This window comes from Oculina patagonica, chromosome 6, assembly GCF_052425735.1.
Source record: "Oculina patagonica isolate OP01 chromosome 6, crgOcupat, whole genome shotgun sequence".
NCBI lineage: Eukaryota > Metazoa > Cnidaria > Anthozoa > Scleractinia > Oculinidae > Oculina > Oculina patagonica.
In genome coordinates this window covers 24,703,470-24,722,071 of record NC_135763.1, presented here as the reverse complement: position 1 = coordinate 24,722,071, position 18,602 = coordinate 24,703,470, and the positions used below count along the sequence as shown (strand labels likewise).

Sequence of the window (18,602 nt, the reverse complement as noted above, 5' to 3'; positions counted from 1 at the left end):
TTTCTCGTTCCACTAAATAACAATTTCACGCCAAAAATTTTGCGTAATGGGGCATTCATACAAAAGATGAGCTAAAGTTTCGTCGGGAAAATTGCAGCGCTCGCAGCGAGGTGACGTTTTCAGTCCCATTTTAAAAAGACGTTTGTTTGTGGGAAGGATGCCATGAATGATTTAATTTAATCAATTTTATATACTGATGAATACAACTTTTCTTGGAACTATAACAGTTAAAAGTAAGTGAATAAATAAGATGACCTACCCCCTACGTGTAGATCAAAATTACATAACCCACCCCTTTTCGAGGGCTCAAAAACTGATGACCCACCCCCTTTCTGCTCCGGCCCACCCCCCCCCCCCCCCCCCCCTGTACTTATTGACCAGTCCCTAATATATACTAGTACATTTCAAGCGTTTCCCACACAGTTACTAAATCCGAGATGAAGAAATATCAAGAACAAGGGAAGTGTTTTCCTTTCATTTTTTTAATAAACAAGATTTCTAGGAAGCCATAATGAAGTATTAGTACTAAATGCAAACGTGAGACAAACGGATAAGCATGATGGGCATGATTGCAATATATACACAGCGTTTCTTCCACTATGGAAGTCTGTACACAAAATACAAAATTTAACAAGCGCTATCTCCGGTGCCTTCTATGGTCGCGGTCTTTGTCCCTTGAATTCCGGTAGTCCACTCCATTCCTGTCGCGATGTCTGTCCTCTCGTTTCTTCTTTTCTCGTCCATGTTCGTATTTTCCCCGCGGTCTCTTCACCGGACTTCGACTTCGCGATCTACTTCGGCTCTGAGAATAAGGCGACCTACTTCGATCGCGCGTCTTTTCTCGTTGATAACTGTTAAATCCGTCGGATCTCGCCTTCTTTCGGACGTAGTCGCCGTCGTATTTCCGAGGTCGCGCTCGTTTTTCGTCGTCTCTTCCTCGGGGCGGACTTCGTCGTCGTTTACTTTTCCCTTTTCGTTTGTCTGGGCTTTCGTCGCTGCTTTCCGTCTCGCTTCTACTAATACGGTCAGGACTGATTGATACGCTCCGGCTGTAACTCCTTGATCGGCTTCGACTTCGGCTGCGTGTCGGGCTTCCCGAACGGCTCCGAGAACGGCGATTGACGGGGGATCGGCTGCGACGGCTTGCTCGGGAGATTGGACTGAAATGTAAATAAAACACAGATTGTGAGATCTCTAAAACAACCAAGTCTGATTCCTTTAAAAAACATCGTTCAAATAGCAAGGTAAAGGCCCCGGTTTCCGTATTATTTCGCATTCCTACTCCCAAATTTGAAGCTTATCCATCATTGGTCATCCTATCTTTTTGTCACACTCACAAATTCACACAGTGAATGCATGAAACACTATCCCCAGTGATTCCCCTGTACATAACATTATCCGTAAATCGAGTTTACCTGCCCATCCGCCTTTCGCATGCAAGTGGGTAATTCTAGAGTGTTAACACAAGCTACACATGTATTTACCGTTCTTTGTAGCTCGTCCTTTTGTCATCGTCCACCTTTGATGAACTTTTCTTCTTTTTCCCATCCGCAAGACTTGCAGCAGATGATGGAGAAACTTTACTTGGTGAAGAAGGCCTTGATCCTAAATAAATAAATAAATAAATATATATATAAATAAATAAATAAATAAATAAACAAATAAATTAGGTGGGTGGTAAAAACTGCAATTCTGTTACACAATAATTATAATAAAGGCATGGCTAAACTAGAAATATTGTTGCAGGTGCAAATGTTTCCCAGTTTAGCCACGCGGGAAATATATGTTGCAGAAACAAAAAATTTAGCCACCTAGGAAACATGACAAGGAACAATGTTTCCTAGTTTAGCCAGGCCCTAAGTTCAATTCCAAACGACTTCATACCGTTTTAAAGTAATCTACCAGTAGGCTATATTTTCAGGCTATATTAATCAGCCGTTACCAGTTTTCATGATGTTCTCTTTGTCAGATCGAATTGGAAAATGCAAATGTATATAAGGAAAGCCAGAAAAACCCGAAGAAAAACCCTGATAACCAAGAGAGAAACAGCAACAAACTCAACACACAGGATGTCAGGACCAGGAATTGAACCAAGCCACAGAAGGAGGTTAGTGCTATAACTCTACTGGCAACCCTCGCTAGATAATCTAGATAAAGTCCTTCTGTACCTGTCCTGGAATCATCTCTAGCTGTTGTCGTGCCTCCAGTAGGAGACAGATTAGGAGTAGAGTTATTAGCTGCTGTTGTTCCATCTTGTTTACCATCAGTCTTCTTCTGAGCCAGGTCTTTGCGGATTTCACCGACAGCCTTCTGAAGAGTATCCAGATTGGCCTGTGACAAATTAAAATAAAACGTTTATGCTACGCTCAGTAAACATGAAATGAAGCTAGTCAGAGTGAACTCGAAAATCAGGTCACAAGTGAGAATCAAGCACTTTTAAATAAGTAACTCCCAGATCTTTATGGAAGGGAAGGAGGTGTAGTGGCCTAATCATAAATGTGCTGGACTCCGCATCAAGGGGTCTGGGTTCAAGCCCTGGCCAGGGCACTGCTTTGTGTTCTTGGGTGAGACACTTTATGCTCATGGTGCCTCTCTTCACCCAGGTGTGGGTACCAGCGAATTTAATGCTCAGGGGTAACCCTGCGATGGACTAGCATCCCATCCAGTGGGGAGGAGAAATACTTCTAGTCGCTCCATGCTACAGAAACAGGGTAAGCTCCAGCCTGATGGGCTACTAGGCACCTGTGCAGATGTTAATTTAGAACTAATTGGCAAACACAATTTAAAATAATAAGATTCACTGTGATTACAACCTTCTGCTATAAGAACATTACCTTTGGCCTCATGTATAAACTTAAAAGTGTCAGACTAATTTCCTACAAAAGAAAAGAAACAATGTTACAGAAATATAAAGGAAGCTGCTGCTACTACTGCAATATTACAACAATGAGGACTGGAGACTGTACAAATTATACAAAACTGCTTATTATACAGGGCCATTCTGTTTAAATATTCTTGGTATAAATCAACAACCAACAGACCCAAGTGCCATAGTTTTCTAAACAAACTTTCTTTATTACAATTCGTGGCATTTAAAATATATCACTATATACAGGAAAAAGAGAAAAATTAATAGAAACAAACATACAAAAATATCAAACAAAATTAGCCACTGGAGACCCGCAAGACCCCATACTGGGAGGGGCCCCCACAGTCACTAGAATGATAATAATAACTAAATCTTAGAAAAAAAAGAAAAGAAAAACAGTAAAAGTAAACCACTACCCTAAAAACTTCATTATTATTATTTTTTAACAAGGCTAAACTTTCTGCCATAACTTGGATATTACACCAAGAGTGATGCAAAAAATCAACTTAATTATTATGGCAGTCGGTTTTCCTTTCACAATAAAATAACTGAACATAAATCATCATCTATAAATGCAACATAAAAAAACATACCTCAAGATCTTCTAATTTTGCACCGAACAGCTCCCACCAGGGTGGTCTGGTTGGTAAACTGATCTGTAATAAGCAACATAGTTTCTAATTACCACCACCACTCAGAAAAAAACTTTACAAGAAAATGCATGGTCATCTATAAGGAACATGATTAAAATTTTGTGTGTGTGGTCTGACAATGAATGAGTTGAACCTTATGCCAGATTTATTGTTATTTTAAAAGTACATACCCCAAGTCGCCTTGCAGAAAGGAAAATACAAGCACAGCCAATGGTTTCAGGAGCGTACCTCACAAAAATATTTGTTCTAAAACTGTCATTCATGTAATTCCTGAAAGAAAATCAAATGTGGAAATTTCAAACTGGAGAAGCATGCAAACTGTACTATTAAAATATTCAAGGGCCACACCTTTCCCACTACATTCAAGCGCCTTAATTTAATTTTTTTTAAGAAACATTAGAACTCACTAAAAACAACATAATTTCAAAAAGAAATGACAATGTGTGCTCCCAGAAAATGTCCATACTCCCCCCACAGAAGGGATTGGAAATTCCTGGGGTGGGAGGGGTCTCAAAGGCCACAAACTTAAAAAGGAGATATATGAAGTTTGACTGGAGAGGTTGGGGGGGGGGGGGGGTCTTAAGGAAAAATCCCTTCTGTGGGGGAGGTATGGATAATTTATGGAACTACACAATTAGAATTTCACAGCAAAAACAACAAATTATGAGGAATTATGTTGGTACATACCAGGCCTCCTGGGCAAGAAGTTGGTTGGTTTGACTTTCAAGAATCTGAAGATACATTATAATGATCTAAAAGTAAATAAAAACAAAACAAGTTAAAGCAAGTTTTTTGCACATCTGTTGGAAAGTGTTTTAGCATGAAACAACTTAAAACGACAGCCACAACAAAATGCTTCAGATTGCACAGAATTCATCAGAATAACTGTAAGAAGTTTATATCACTTCTAACAATGAAAATGTTGTGTCTACCTTATGGGGATGCTTTACATGGACACAGAAGCCAAGTTCCTGAAAATAAACATGAAATCACTGACCTGTGAATTTGTTATCTAATTTTAGAATGATCTCAGACAGCTCAAAACGTTGCTAGAAATAGAAATTAAAACACCGGCTTGATTTTTAAGAACGTTGCACTGCTAATGACAGAAAGCTAACAATGTTGGAAAAAATGTTTTTTACAGTGTCATGGTGTAATATGGACAAAAGTTTAGAATAATGAAACTTTCAATAATCTTTTGCATAAAGAACTGTGGTTCCTAATAAAGGAACACTGCCTTTTTTTCTCACTGCAGCTATTTTGAGAGCCAAAAAAAGCTCTGCTGGACACATAATATAGTTCTTTTGTTAAAATTTGCCACCACATAATGTCCAGAGAAAACTGACCAAGATTGGTGGGAACTCAAAAAATGTTTTATTCTGGTATTTTCTATCATGATGCCTGAACTGACCTTCAGTATCCTTCTTTCAGCCTTGATGACTTGGTTTTTGAGGCCAAAGTAGGTATTACCCATGTATTCCATGGGCTGAATGGTCCTGAAACAATATTATATGCAACATGACATTTCAACCTAACAGACTGTAACTGAATGCCGACACGGCCGTATCGTGTTGCTAACTCCAGACAGCCTCACATCTCCAATAGAGTGGATTGACTGAACATTCAGCAGTAACACCGTTAGCAAGCAGTATGAGAAAGTTCAACAAAAATACTCCAGTCTAGTTAATACTTTTTAAATGTTTAAACTATTTTGCTGTTTGTAGTGCAATGAACTGTTACATTAACACATTTTCAGCTTTAAAAGTAGTTTCTCTTGATTTTAAAATAGTTTGAACTTTTAACCATAAAACGTCTCATCGTCATCTACCCTATTAGTGGCTAGGTGGAGCAGAGGGCTTTAAAATTGAACTTAAACATGATTTGAATATTTATGCTAGTCATAATAATAAATTGTTATTACTAGTAATAGCACTACTATTATTCAATATCACTTTCAAAATAGAAAATAACACTAATAAACATCGCATTCTTACTTCCAAAACGTGTTTCCATGGAAAATATAATAAAGCTATCTGATAACAATGTTTTGCAGTCTAAAAACACAAGCTTGATGTCAAGATTGAACATTCCTGTTAAGATTTATTTTGAACTTAAAAAAAACACCCTTGCAAGCACTTACAAAGTTCTGTTTTAGAAACCGAAATATTAATACCGTACTTTCTAATTACAACTTTAGTAATGCTTATCTATGAGAATGACAAATGTAATAGCATGCGCATTGAAATAGGAAACCATCAGCCCTTTAAATAGTTAAAAGAAAACAGAATTTCTAGGAATTTCCAGAGATGTTTGTACAATGCTGATCAGTGAAAAATGGTTTCCCTTCAGTAAAACAGCTGTCAACTGTTTTGAACTTGTGTTGCTAATATATATAAACATAACTCTGGATGTGTCGGTGTAAAACTGACTGGGAATATGGTAAACAATATTTGCCAAAAACGTTGGAAATTGACACCATTTACTTGTACCACCATGTTATGAATTCTCTTCCAGCACAGAACCTGTGGCAGGAAAAGTACAGTAAGTCAATTTTTATGTGAGAAATAATAAAAACACATACATGGTCAAATAGTCTGATACAAATCCAGTATAGAGTTTGAGAGAAGTACAATCAAACCCACCATCACCACCCACTTTCTCAAGTGTTTGCTTAGGATGGGCAGATGGCAACTTTTCAAATGGATACAATACCAACATGGTATCACCTTTTTTCTTCAATATTGATACTGTATTGATGACGTCACTGACTTAGCTGGTATGTCACATGAGGACAGTCTGCCACTGAAAATTTTGATCATTTAGATTTTACCCAGTTGCATCAACAACGTATACAGCTATTTCAATTAACGTTGTCCGATCAAAGCTTTAAGACAAGGGCGAAAGGTAGTATGGGTAGAAGTGGAGAGCAGCTGCACGTGTTGAATACTAATAAATACATAGACATGACAAACGCGAAGTTTCACGTTTTCCGTCTCTTCCGACAGGCGGAAACAAGGACTTTTAGCCATACTGAATTTTAGAAGAATTTTCAAAACTTTAAGCCAGGCGACAGTAAAATTAAAGCTATAGAAAGGCCTCCTACGAGGAAAACAAATTCGTGAATCCTTCACGTGCAAAAATCCAAACTTGTGCATTTCCTGTAGGCAATATGCAAAATTCTAGTGAATACCCAGAAAACCATACCGTCTTGCATTTAAGCTTTAAGCTTTGACCAGACAATGTTAATTGAAATAGCTGTAGACAACAAGCCAAAGATTTTAATTAACTAACAAGAACATTTTGAGTTTGCTCAAAATCAAATTTATAAACATCAAGTGCTGACCAGAAGACTGCAGGCTCAGGTCATGCACAGTATCAAAGCCATTGATATTTCTAGCGTGTATCAATTTTTTTCAATTTTCTTAGTATCGTCAGTATCCAAATATTGGATTAATATTGACCAATCTTTAGTGCTTACATCAGGCTATCGAAATAATGTGTTCCATTAAAAATATCATTACACTTTTCGAAAATGTATAATACAACCTTAAGGAATTAGGAATTATCTTTGCAGGGATGTAGCTAAGAAAACACTAAGCCGGCTCATCAACAAGCCAAGCTGGCTTTTCTGGCCTTGGTAGCTCTAAAAGTTTACCCAAGTCTTTGTTTTCATGTGAAATCTCAGCCGGATTTAAGTTCTATTTCAGCCAGTTCAATTAGCCGGCAGCCGGCCCTTAGTGACATCCCTGTCTTTGTGTTAGGATATGGAGGGGGAGGGAGAGGAGGACATTTCAAGTCTCCCCCCCCCCCCAGGGTTTTCAAAACAAGCCAGGAGTTCTGCCAGCTACTTGATTATATGTCACCAGTTTCTCTGGTCAAAGCAATCAGCTTGTGACAACAAGCATATGTTGTCACATCTGCCTGCTCTTCCAGTTGCTGATGCCTACTTCAAAACATTTTGAAACCCCTGTACCCCAACGATAAGAACAGTCGAATAATAATTATTATTATTCATTAATAATAATTATTATTATTCATTTAACTCAACTTGTAGTTAGCCCACTACATGTAGGTTTATGAATTCATAAACTCATTTAATTTGAACTAAAAAGAAAAGATCATATCAAAAGATATCTGCAAAATAATCAGAGAGCAAACACCGGTAGCAACACAATCTCCCAACCTGTTGTTTTTACAGCAGGTTTTCTGTCAAATGCCACTGGTACTTTTAATTTTCCATAGCAAGAAAAGTAAACTTTTTCATGTGCAGAGAAGAACGACAATTTTTCAGTAATCTTGTAGCACAAAATGTTGGACCAGTTGTGGTATCTGAAGAAGACAGTCAACACCATACAAAGAAAGGGCAAACATGCAATTAAGCTCAAACCAGTCAAACCTTTTTGCTTTCAGTTTTTAGTCAGACACAAGTGAGACAGCCACCTAGCTAGTTTAGTTACCTCAGGCAACACCTAGGAAGGTATTGAAAACCTTTATGTGGTAAGCAACTACAAATCTAACTCCACATCTTTTCAAGGTTATGTACGATTGGTAAGCCATAATTCTTTATCAATATTGAGGATTCTAAAGAAGGCACTAATAGAAAGAACCAGTAACTGAGAAAGCAAAAATATTTTCAATGGAGCACTTGAATTCACAGCTATCATATGGCATGAAATTTTTGAGAGGACTCGCAAAATCAAGTTTGGTGACTTGATAAAAATATTTTCTAAAATACTAAGTGGTGTAAATTCGTCATTTTACATTCGCTTTGAAAACCCTCAAAGACTCTGACAAACTGTATGCTTTTACCCCCAGTGGAGATTTTGTCTGTTTATAAAAAACCTCCAAGTTTCACCATGCTTCTGAAAAGCTATTGAAATCAGCTTTCATCCAAGCCATCTTCAAATAATGCCAAAGGATTTTTCCCTAGAAATGAGAAATTCTTAGAATAAAATTTATTTTAGTTGTAAAGGAAAGATTCTGACTCAGATGTAATGCTGTAAAATACTCAACTGATGTGAAAGGGAAACACAGCAGATTAATGCAATGTTATGGAAGTAGGTAGGAAATTTCTAAAAAATGTTCTTGTTTGCTTTATTGACAACAACTTCAGGAAACCATTTCAGTGAAATTTGCTTTATTTTGTGGTTAATGAAACCTTTATTTCAGAAACAGCACAACTGAACTGAACATTTGAAGATGGATCAAGGAGCCACATGTGACCAGTAATCAACAAAGCTAGGCAGTAAAAGCAAACAGTAGAAAAGTCGAAACAATGTACAGTGCGTTTATTTATCATCATCATTATTATTCTACATGTACATGTTGGTCTAAACAGTTTGAGCCTTCAGTATTTCCAAATTCGGTGACAATTAAAGTTAATCATCATCACTTGATAAAGTGCCACAACAGCTCCAAAGCTGGTGTATGATTGTTTATGGCATTTTTGTTTCTTAAAATGTAGGATTTTAACAGTGCTTTCTGTAGCAAACAGTTATGTGGGGTAAGATGAGTTTAAAAATCTGTTTTGGTGCATATTTGTACTCTTGTAAAATAAAACTACATTCTGCACCATTTTAAAGTATAGCGCCAGTTGCAAATGATTGCATTTGTGAGAAGCTTCACAACCTATATCAAGAGCTGTATAAGCAAAATGCATTGAATCTACATTGGCTTTTGCTAAGTTAAGGAAAGTTTGGGCATCAAATTAGAACAGAAGGGCCAAGTTAAGGTCTATCTTATGCTATCATTTTGAGAAGGAAATTTAAAAATTCGCTCTAGCCAGAACACAATAGAGTACACCAAGTTTATGTTCCTCGCGAATCAACTCTTGAAATTCTATATCGGCGGAGAAAACTTGGACACAAAATTGAAGGTTTTGAGGCTTCCGAAGACCTTCCGAGTCAATGTTTACAACAACGTGTGATATATTCAAAGCTTTGAATCTATTTATGATAATTTCCTATGTTCCCCTGGCAGGGCCTCAGTTTAATGCATTTTATAGATGGAAAGGCCTGAGGTACGGATAATATCATGGCCCAACATGATAAGTGACACAACCTCCATAGGTGAAAACACTTGCCACCTGTAATGCAGGGGTTTTATGGAGTTTTGAAGTAGAGTAGAAAAGAACACAATGAAGCAATTTTTTTATGTTCAGTTTAAAAGTAGCCAGGTACTAACTCTAGTATATCCTGGTACTACTGTATAACCCTGGTAATGACATGATAAGAGCTAAAAGATACAAATCAATAGAGCACATTTTCTACAAAAGGCCATCTGACAAAAGAAGGATAGCACTTTGTGGACTACCACCTGGGAAAAAGCAAAGAAGCAGTCCAAGAGATGTAGCAGAGAATGGTGAAGGACCAGAGGATGAGAGAGGTTAATTTGTTACAGTGATATCTCATTAATGACATCAATGAGTAATCAATGAGCAATAAGTAGCCTGTGTAGTAGGCATAAAAAGGGAGAGAGGGTTATAGGAGGATTGAGGGAATTCCCCCCTTGTACCAGTCTTCTTAGAAGAGTCAGTCTCGCCTGCATTATAACTTCATGTACAGTTAAACATCATTTCACTAAAACAAATGGTATTTCTCAAAAATAATAGCAGAAGCTGGCAGGAAATTTGTAATAGCTGAGTAATCAATAGGTAATCAATGAGTAATTAATGACAACAATGAGAAATCAATAGGCTGCAAAATATTTTGTCTTTGATTAGTGGATTAGTCATTGATCATTGGCAATAATCAATGACTAATCAGTTCATTACTCAATGATTAGGGGTGACTATTGGGGTCATTTTGCCTATTGCGATAGTATTGTGTAGTTGAATTACTATTGCAATACTATTGCGATAGTAGTGACACTATTGCGATACTATTATGATAGTATTGTAATTAGTGACTTTATAGCGTAATCATTTCTTTCTCCAAGAGGGGGTGTAGTTAATATTCGAACCACCATTTTAAACCCGGATAAGGCCCTGGAGACGAGCGACGTCCGTGAAGTTTGCCTCTATTCTGAAACAAGGAATAGATAGCCGAGAAAGGACGGCAGAGAACAAGAAAGGCATTTTTCAATGAAGGAAAAATCGATAGTTAATGAAGCTATCGCGGTTGTTATCTAGTTAAATTTGCGATCAATGCATTGCTATCGGAGCACTCCCAATTGCGATGCATCGATAGTTCGATGTATCATTACACCCCTATTAATGATTACCCGTCGATTACTCATTGATGTCATTGATCATTGGTGAGATATCCCAGGTTTGTTGGAAGAATATAAGATGTGGTGCAGACGAGAATAAAAGAGTTTCCATGGTGATGTACAAGAAACTTGCATACCAAGGATCAATGATGATGATGACAGTGATGTTGTAAAGACCTGGGAAGCTTTTAACCTTTTCAGAAATTGCAGTGAAAGAGCGCAATTAACACACAAATGAAGAAGGAAAAAAGAAGAGGCATAGCCGCATAGGTTAGTAAAGAGGAGGGATTTTTGGTACTCAGAATACACCTTCATTTGGTCAATTAATAATTCATTTGGTCAATTACAAAGGTTATTTGAATGGAGGGAATGCCGGTTATGATTTAGCCTACTGGCTTTGGAAAGAGGATTTCGCTTTGTATGCAAGTGTAATGTAACACCGATTGACACCTTCACCTGTAACATTGGTTGAACTCAGCCGTAACAGGTTTTACGGGTTATGGCCCTGACAGCCCTGCATTCATATATATCGAACATTTCCCCATTCTTTTACATGCAACAGACTATCTGGTGTGTAATGCTAGTGTAAAAGCTCAAATTTAGCAAACTCCACTATGCATCATGTGATTCACTGTTTTTCTTTTGATTTTGATCTAAATTATTGCGCGGTGGCCTAATGGTTAGCGCGCCGGACTCCGGAGCGAGCGTTCCGGGTTCGAGCCCTGGCCGGGGTCACTGTGTTGTGTTCTTGGGCAAGACACTTTACTCTCATAGTGCCTCTCTCCACCCAGGTGTATAAATGGGTACCGGCGAAATAATGCTGGGGGGTTCCCTGCGATGGACTAGCATCCCATCCAGGGGGGAGTAGAAATACTCCTAGCTGCTTAATGCTAAGGAAACCGGGATAAGCTCCGGCAGTATGCGCCACTTGGCTCGAAGCTGACCTTTATTGTTTCTTTGCATCATCTACATTGTAAATGGTGTTCTCCATTGTTGGTTTTATGACTTCTACCATCTTGCCTTGAATTGTAAACCCAGTAGCCAAAATGTTGTCCTTGAAAGTTTACCGAAGAGTTGTCTCATGTAACATCACCTTAGAATATCCTACAATTCCCAAGACGGTGTCCTAAGGTCTAACCAAGTGTTCATCATTTAATGTTAACAGTATTATTATTGATTTACTTCTCTTTAGAAATAAGGCGAACTCTCAAAGCCATAAAAATAATAAAAGTACCTGTATTTTAAGGACTTCAAAAATGCTTCCTGCTGAAGTCATGTCTTCAGAAGTGCTTTGAAGTCTTGGGATTTCATAAATTAGCATTGGATGTTTAAAATTTAATTAATTTCTTGGACTCCCAAAAGTGCTCACACCATGCCTACAGCATCGTGTTTATGGTTTCTTCATGTTTACTACTCTGTTTAATTCATGTAACTTGGACACCAGGGTGCAAGCTAGGATGTAATTGCCTGAAAAAATCCTTATAAGCGTGATTAATTTCCTCCAAAAAATTCGCCGAAATCTTTCACTTGCCCTTCGGGCAAATGAAGGAAAAAATCCACTAGCCCCAGGCTATCGGACATCACTGCTTTGCACGCTGGACACCCACTAGATAGTCAAGTGTTGAGTAAGGTAAAGTCTGCTTCGAGCCTAGTGGCCCATACAGGCCGGAGCTTATCCCGGTTTCCGTAGCATTAAGCGACTAGGAGTATTGCTACTTCCCCCTGGATGGGATGCTAGTCCATCGCAGGGTTACCCCCCAGCAGTAAATTCGCCAGTACCCATTTGTACACCTGGGTGGAGAGAGGCACTGTGAGAGTAAAGTGTCTTGCCCAAGAACACAACACAGCGCCCCAGCCAGGCCTCGAACCCAGGCCGTTCAACTCGGAGGTGAGCGCACTAACCATTAGGCCACCGCGCCTCCCTCTCAAGTGTAAAGTATTTTAGGATATTCTAAAGTGAAGTTACATGAGACAACTTTTAAAAATCAGTATTGTGTAACATGACACACTAAATAATTTTTAACACAACGTTTTGCTGTTACAGGTTTTTGACCTGCTTTCAAAACCTTGCAACATGTTGTATGTTTTTTTTGGAACATGTTGTGTTTAAAATTGTCTTGTGTAATATACTATGGATTAAAAATAGCCATTAAAATCATCTCTTGTAACACAACCTCAGTGTTCTCACCAGGATATTGCCCTATAAGAACATTAGGGGGACAAGTTACTCGCGGTTCATGGCTGATGTGAGAAAATCCTTCCTGATTTCTCTGCCTTCCAATCGAATCAATGCATGTTTAAATGGGAATAACTCTTGCAATGGCATGAGTGTGTCCAACCTCTCTGCTACAAGTCTATTTCTCTGACCTCTGACAACTTTTAAGGTTATTTTGAAGGCTAAAACCCCTCTCATAGTCTGCATTATGAATGAGCAATGTCAATACCACAGCAGCAAGTTTATGAAGATTAGAAAATGAATCCTTGTAAACCTTTTAAATTATGCTCTAAAGAGTTCCCATGCTGTCATGCTCTACTGTACCATGGTGTATCAAATGTGTTATGTCAACAAAAATCACATGGTATGAATAACCTGAGCCCGCACTCCAAATGGTCTGTTACATGAAGTACCAAACTGATCTAATATGGCGGCCAAGATGTTTACGATTCAATAATGATGCTTGCCAAATTTCGCTACATACTTGTGACCAACGAAGGTAAAGACAGTAAATTTAAAGGATTTTAATCTTGTTATAAAGTGTTTTTATTCATTTGATTTAGAAAAAAGCTGGGGTGTTCGATTGACCCTTAAAACTAATCAACTATCATTCAAAAATTCGTTTGACTGGTATCTTGCTCCTGCGCCCTAACGGGCGCATCTTCTTGGCCTGTAGTGCGCCATCTCAATTTTTTGTGCGGGAATCCCGCAAGGCCGCGGCCTGGTGAGAACACTGCAACCTTTAACATGTTGTGCTTTACAGTGATGTAGCTAAGAAAACACTTGGCCATTAAAATCATCTCTTGTAATGGCCCTTAGCAACATCACTGGCTTTAACTTGGCAACCCTGCAGAATATGTCAAAAACAACCAATTCCTAAAAGTGTCCCACAACACTACTTATCATACAATCTAATAAGAGACCTTTGTGAACCAGAAAATTGACTTTTTACCAGGAAGATTACATTTGCCGTAAGGATGAACAAGACAAACACAAAAAAACAAAAATTTGTACTTGTTCAAACGTTAAATTTCTTTTATCTAGTTGAGGTGCACAACTTCTGAACTTGATGACTTGAATTGCTTCACACTAGAGATAATGGCCCAGGGATTACCCAATTTTACTGTTTTCACCCCAAATAACTCTTACAGAGAAAGATCAAAGGCCTTTTAGCCTATTAGGCACTGAATGAACTTTGCTTCATAACCAAACAGCAAACTTTGCTCAGGCTATTACAAGTAACAAGCTAGCGGATACGTCAAGAACTAAAAGGATTCTTTTTTTATTTTTCATAATCAAAAGGATTTGCTAGGATTGTTTTCCGTGAAACTGTTTTGGATCAAATTTACAATAATCCCTGGTTAACACCCAGAACCTTTTCATGTGCATTTCTAGGGCTGTCATTAAGGGCCGTAACCCCTAACACCTATTAAGGCTGAGTTCACTCAATGTTATGAGCAAAAATGTTGATCGGTGTTAGGTTTCGCTTGCATACAGAATGAATTGCTACGGATAACTTCAATGGTATGTCTGCTTAAAAACGTAATGACAGCCCTGCATTTCACTTTTGTGTTTTGTTACGAGGCCAAACACATACTGCCACAATATATTTTGTAAACACCTTATCTTAGTCCACCATGGAGACTTGCATACATGTTGCAGATAAACTTTGCCACATCCCAAGACACACCCTCTGGTGTCCATCACAGGTCAGAGAATGGAGCTCTGCACACAATGCTTGCTTATTTGCCTGCTTTCTTTCCCCTGCTTTCTTTTCCCTGCTTTCTTTCCAACAATGGACACTCAGGTCACCAAAGGCTTTATAAATTAGATTGTCCACTTTGCTGCACACCAGATATTCTTTCCCACAAACTTGTCCATGTGTGACTATTCTGAGAACAGCAACAACTTCCAAAACACACAGTTGTATTTCTGGACATGATTCACAAAAGTGATACAGCCCAGGTATTCATTATCACTTTAAAAATGGTGTTGTTCTGTTGTCTTTCTCTGAAAGTTACCATAGTTTTAACATACCAGTGCACTGTATGATTTGAGTTTCTCTCTGTCTTTATCCTTATCTTATACAATATTTATTTCTTGAATGTGGTTTTATGGGAATCTCGAACTAGAATACAGCAACTATATAACTATATAAGATGAGTTTCAACCTTTTATGAACAAATAAAAACATGTTTACCTTCAAACAATCAAAACAAACACACTATTTGCACTAATGTTTACTTTACCACATACTGTACTAGTACTGGAGCATTTTTGTGAACTTTCTCATAAGCAGTCAAAGTTTTATACTACCTGAATCTTTTAAGTTTCTCACCAAACTTGAGAAAAAATTATGAAAATGAGGTAAAATCAATTTTAGATACTTTTACATATGCCCTGCTTGCCTTCAGTTAACGGAGACCGTTGACCAATAGGAGAAGCACCACTTCAGTCCAATGTTGCCGTGGTAACACCAGACCCTTCAGAGCTGGTTTAGAGCAACACGGAGGATAGGTGCGTTGGGTGTTGAGGTGGTAGGAGGCTGCTGGAGTTAGCAACGATGGCACGGAGAAAGAGAGAAAAAAACCAAGTCAATGAAATGTACTTAGGTCCATTACTTTACCATGATAGTCCACTAATTTTCAAATATCACACTTGCTGCCTAACTGAGCAAGATACTCAGGGAATAAATTGTATTTATAATGATGCTATTGCATTCAACTCTTAAAACACATAAAAAATTTAAAAAAATTTTATAAGAACAATTAAATTTAAAAAGTAACACCTAAAGATTCCTTGACTGCAACTAAATTTTGCAGTGCATTTAGCTGAAAGTGGAACCCCTATTTCCTGAACCCTCAATTTAAAACCTCTCCATTTCTGAAACCAATGTCTGTTTTCCTTAGAGGTGTAAGAAATCACTGGATTCTATTGTAAGGTTTTCAGCTGCTGAAGTTGCCACATTTTGTTTTTGCCTACGTTGCCACACGGTTTTCAACAATCCAATGCCCTTCTAATATTACCATGGTAACTTTGCATATAGACAATCACCATGGAAGTTCTTTTTAAATAAACAAATTCATTTCATATTGCAAAAAACTCTTCCAGCTTGGCAAAGTTCACCTAACTTGTAAATACCAAATTGCTCAAATCTTAGAGCGGTTTTCACTTGAGCGTCGAAAGTAATTTGTGTTTGCATTGTTTTTGTATTACTACGTTTAGTGATTGGTTTAAAAAAATCGCGCCACTTTCTCATCCAATCAGAAGTAAAACCAAAACCAATCATGACTCGCTCGCGCACGTTTTCCCGCGCTCCGTGCCATGTATTTGCTTACAGTTTTGATTGGTTTACTGGATTGTCTGTGTTCTTTGTGATTGGCTAGAGTGATAACTTTGGTTTTGGTTTTTCGACACTCTAATGAAAACTGCTCTAACCACTTTAGCCAATCCTAATGCCCAATTACCTCTATGAAGGGTACTTGGAGGGAGTCATGGTAGTTGTATTCAACAGAACATGTCCTTGACTTGGCAATGCTGAAAACAACTACCATGATTCCCTGCAGCCATGTCTTGTAGAGGGAATTGGGTATCCAAAAACTAATACTCTCCCGAGGTCTTTAAAGAACAAGCTCAATTTTTAAGGGCTTGATGAAATGTTTGTTAGTTAACTGCAATTCTGTTGGGTTCAGTGCTCTAGTACACACGTCATTGTCCATCAGTCATCTATTTCCAGCATGTTTTGTGTTACAGATAGAGCAGTCTAAGATGCATGCACACAATTTCGATCGATATGCACTGCAAATAGTGAGACTTCTTACTTGTAATTTCATACTGAGAATGAGGTGCCTTCCTAAGAAATTCAAGTTCTTTTTCACAAAACTTGTTCTGCTACAAGCAGTGGTACTACTGTAGCACTGACTGGCAAATTCAAATTCTGTGTCATGATTTTGCTGCAATTAATGTGATCAGCATATATGATAACATATCATTGTAGCGAATGATGTTTTAAAAAATTCAAATGGAAGAGTACAAATTATGACCTTGAAATTTACTTTTATTTTTGACATCCTTTTCATGAAAGCAAGCAATTCAAGGGCTTTTTAAGATGGCACAAGCCATACTTACTAGCCAGTGTTTCTAGAATAACCTGTTTGTGGTTATTCCTGTTTCAACAAGTTTGAAGAGATTGGAAAATATTTTGCACATAGCTCATATATTTTTGACCAACAAATTTGAAAGAAAAAAATTCAGTTAATTTCAATACCCGATTCCCTCTTACCCCTGCAGGGAATCACGGTAGTTGTATTCATCAAACCATGCGCGAGACTCAGCAATGTGCATCGTTGTTGAGTCTCGCGCATGGTTTGATGAATAACTACCGTGATTCCCTGCAGGCGCGCGCTATAGAGGGAATCGGGTATTTACTTATCATTTTGTACAGTATAGTGTTATTTTTTTTCCTTTTTTTCTACAAATCAAAACTTTGAAGCTTGTAACCACAAGGCACTAAAAATTTCAGAATTTTTTTTTAATTTTGTAGAGCATCAATGTCAATTTTTCTTTCAGTATTAAAATCTCCATTTTAATTTAAGCGCTTTTTTTTTTCAATTATCTTGAAGTTGTTTTAATTTTGGGCAAACAAACTTTAACTTTTCCGGCAATTTCCCTCATGGATTTCACCTCACTGCAAACATAAGTACGGATATTTACCTGGCATTTCTTCTCTGTTTTATGTGATGAAAGACGTTTATCACATCGCGTATTCTTCTTGGGCTCTCCTCGATTTTCGCAGCAAGAAAAATACTTGCCATGGAGTAGATCTGAAATACAAATTTTGGAAGGAGGTAGGTTCGGCATGAATATTCCCGCTGTTACAGCTAATTACGTTCGCGTTTTATAGAAAGTAGATCACAAACCCTTATTAATTCAACAAATATTTGTGGGTAAAATTAGGGAATACTTAGGGGTGGAAAATCTTGAAGGCTTATTGAAAAGCTCAAATCTTTTGAAGCACGTGCAAAAAGCTCTTGTCCAAATTTCAGACTGGTCGATGGTGGTTATTAATTTTAAAATCAACAAAGTTTAGAAGAAGTCAGAGAGGAAAGACTGGATTTAATCTTAAAGCCAAATGTAGGGTTGGTTTTCATCCGGTTACAATACTGAAAGTAGTTTTAACTTTATTAGCCTGCATACATTCAATAGAATTCAAACGAAAATTTATACAGGAACATGCATGCACGAAAATTTTACATACCTCGCCGTCGTGTTTAACAAGCGACTTACTGTAGTAAAACCGTTGAAATATCACTTGTGCTGTAGCCATAGCTACCTGAAGGTTCCAAAGCAAAGAAACTCAGCTCAAAATTCCAAACTAAAGCAAGTTTTTCAACCAAAATCTGAAACGCGCTTACCTGCGGAAGTTTGAGCAAGATGCCCGCCATTTGAATATACTCGCAACCTACGATTCGCAAATCAATTTCTACTTCTTTATCTAAGCCATCTTTAATCGAAGGTGTATTCTTCAATTGATCTTCGTCTAAAATGCAATTTTCTAGCGAAATTACTACATCTCCGTAGTCCGATTTGCCGGTAGCAGCAGCCATTTTGGATCTTCGACCCTTGACGAAAAACGTTCGTCAAACGTCACATTCCT

The 18,602-nt window shown here is 37.9% G+C and overlaps 1 protein-coding gene across 1 annotated transcript; it reads right to left on the bottom strand.

Moving 5' to 3' along the window:
• Positions 1 to 464: 464 nt before the first annotated feature.
• Positions 465 to 18,583, bottom strand: LOC144656689 (cyclin-L2-like). Its single transcript, XM_078516931.1, has 12 exons — positions 18,361 to 18,583; positions 18,204 to 18,278; positions 17,660 to 17,769; positions 4,934 to 5,018; positions 4,455 to 4,493; positions 4,210 to 4,274; positions 3,693 to 3,792; positions 3,463 to 3,525; positions 2,835 to 2,876; positions 2,169 to 2,331; positions 1,485 to 1,605; positions 465 to 1,160 (listed from the first exon to the last, which is right to left on the bottom strand). The coding sequence occupies exons 1-12, from the start codon at positions 18,550 to 18,552 to the stop codon at positions 638 to 640; spliced, it is 1,578 nt and encodes a 525-aa protein (XP_078373057.1). The 5' UTR covers positions 18,553 to 18,583; the 3' UTR covers positions 465 to 637.
• Between the last annotated feature and the right edge of the window lie 19 nt (positions 18,584 to 18,602).

What these genes read in the sequence shown, in the direction of transcription:
- LOC144656689 (XM_078516931.1), bottom strand. Translation starts at nt 18,552, where the DNA reads ATGGCTGCTGCTACCGGCAAATCGGACTACGGAGATGTAGTAATTTCG. An exon ending in AAACAGAGAAGAAATGCCAG is followed by an intron (nt 5,019 to 17,659) that starts GTAAATATCCGT and finishes ATATTGTTTCAG; the next exon opens with GACCATTCAGCCCATGGAAT. An exon ending in TTTCTGCAAGGCGACTTGGG is followed by an intron (nt 3,526 to 3,692) that starts GTATGTACTTTT and finishes TGCTTATTACAG; the next exon opens with ATCAGTTTACCAACCAGACC.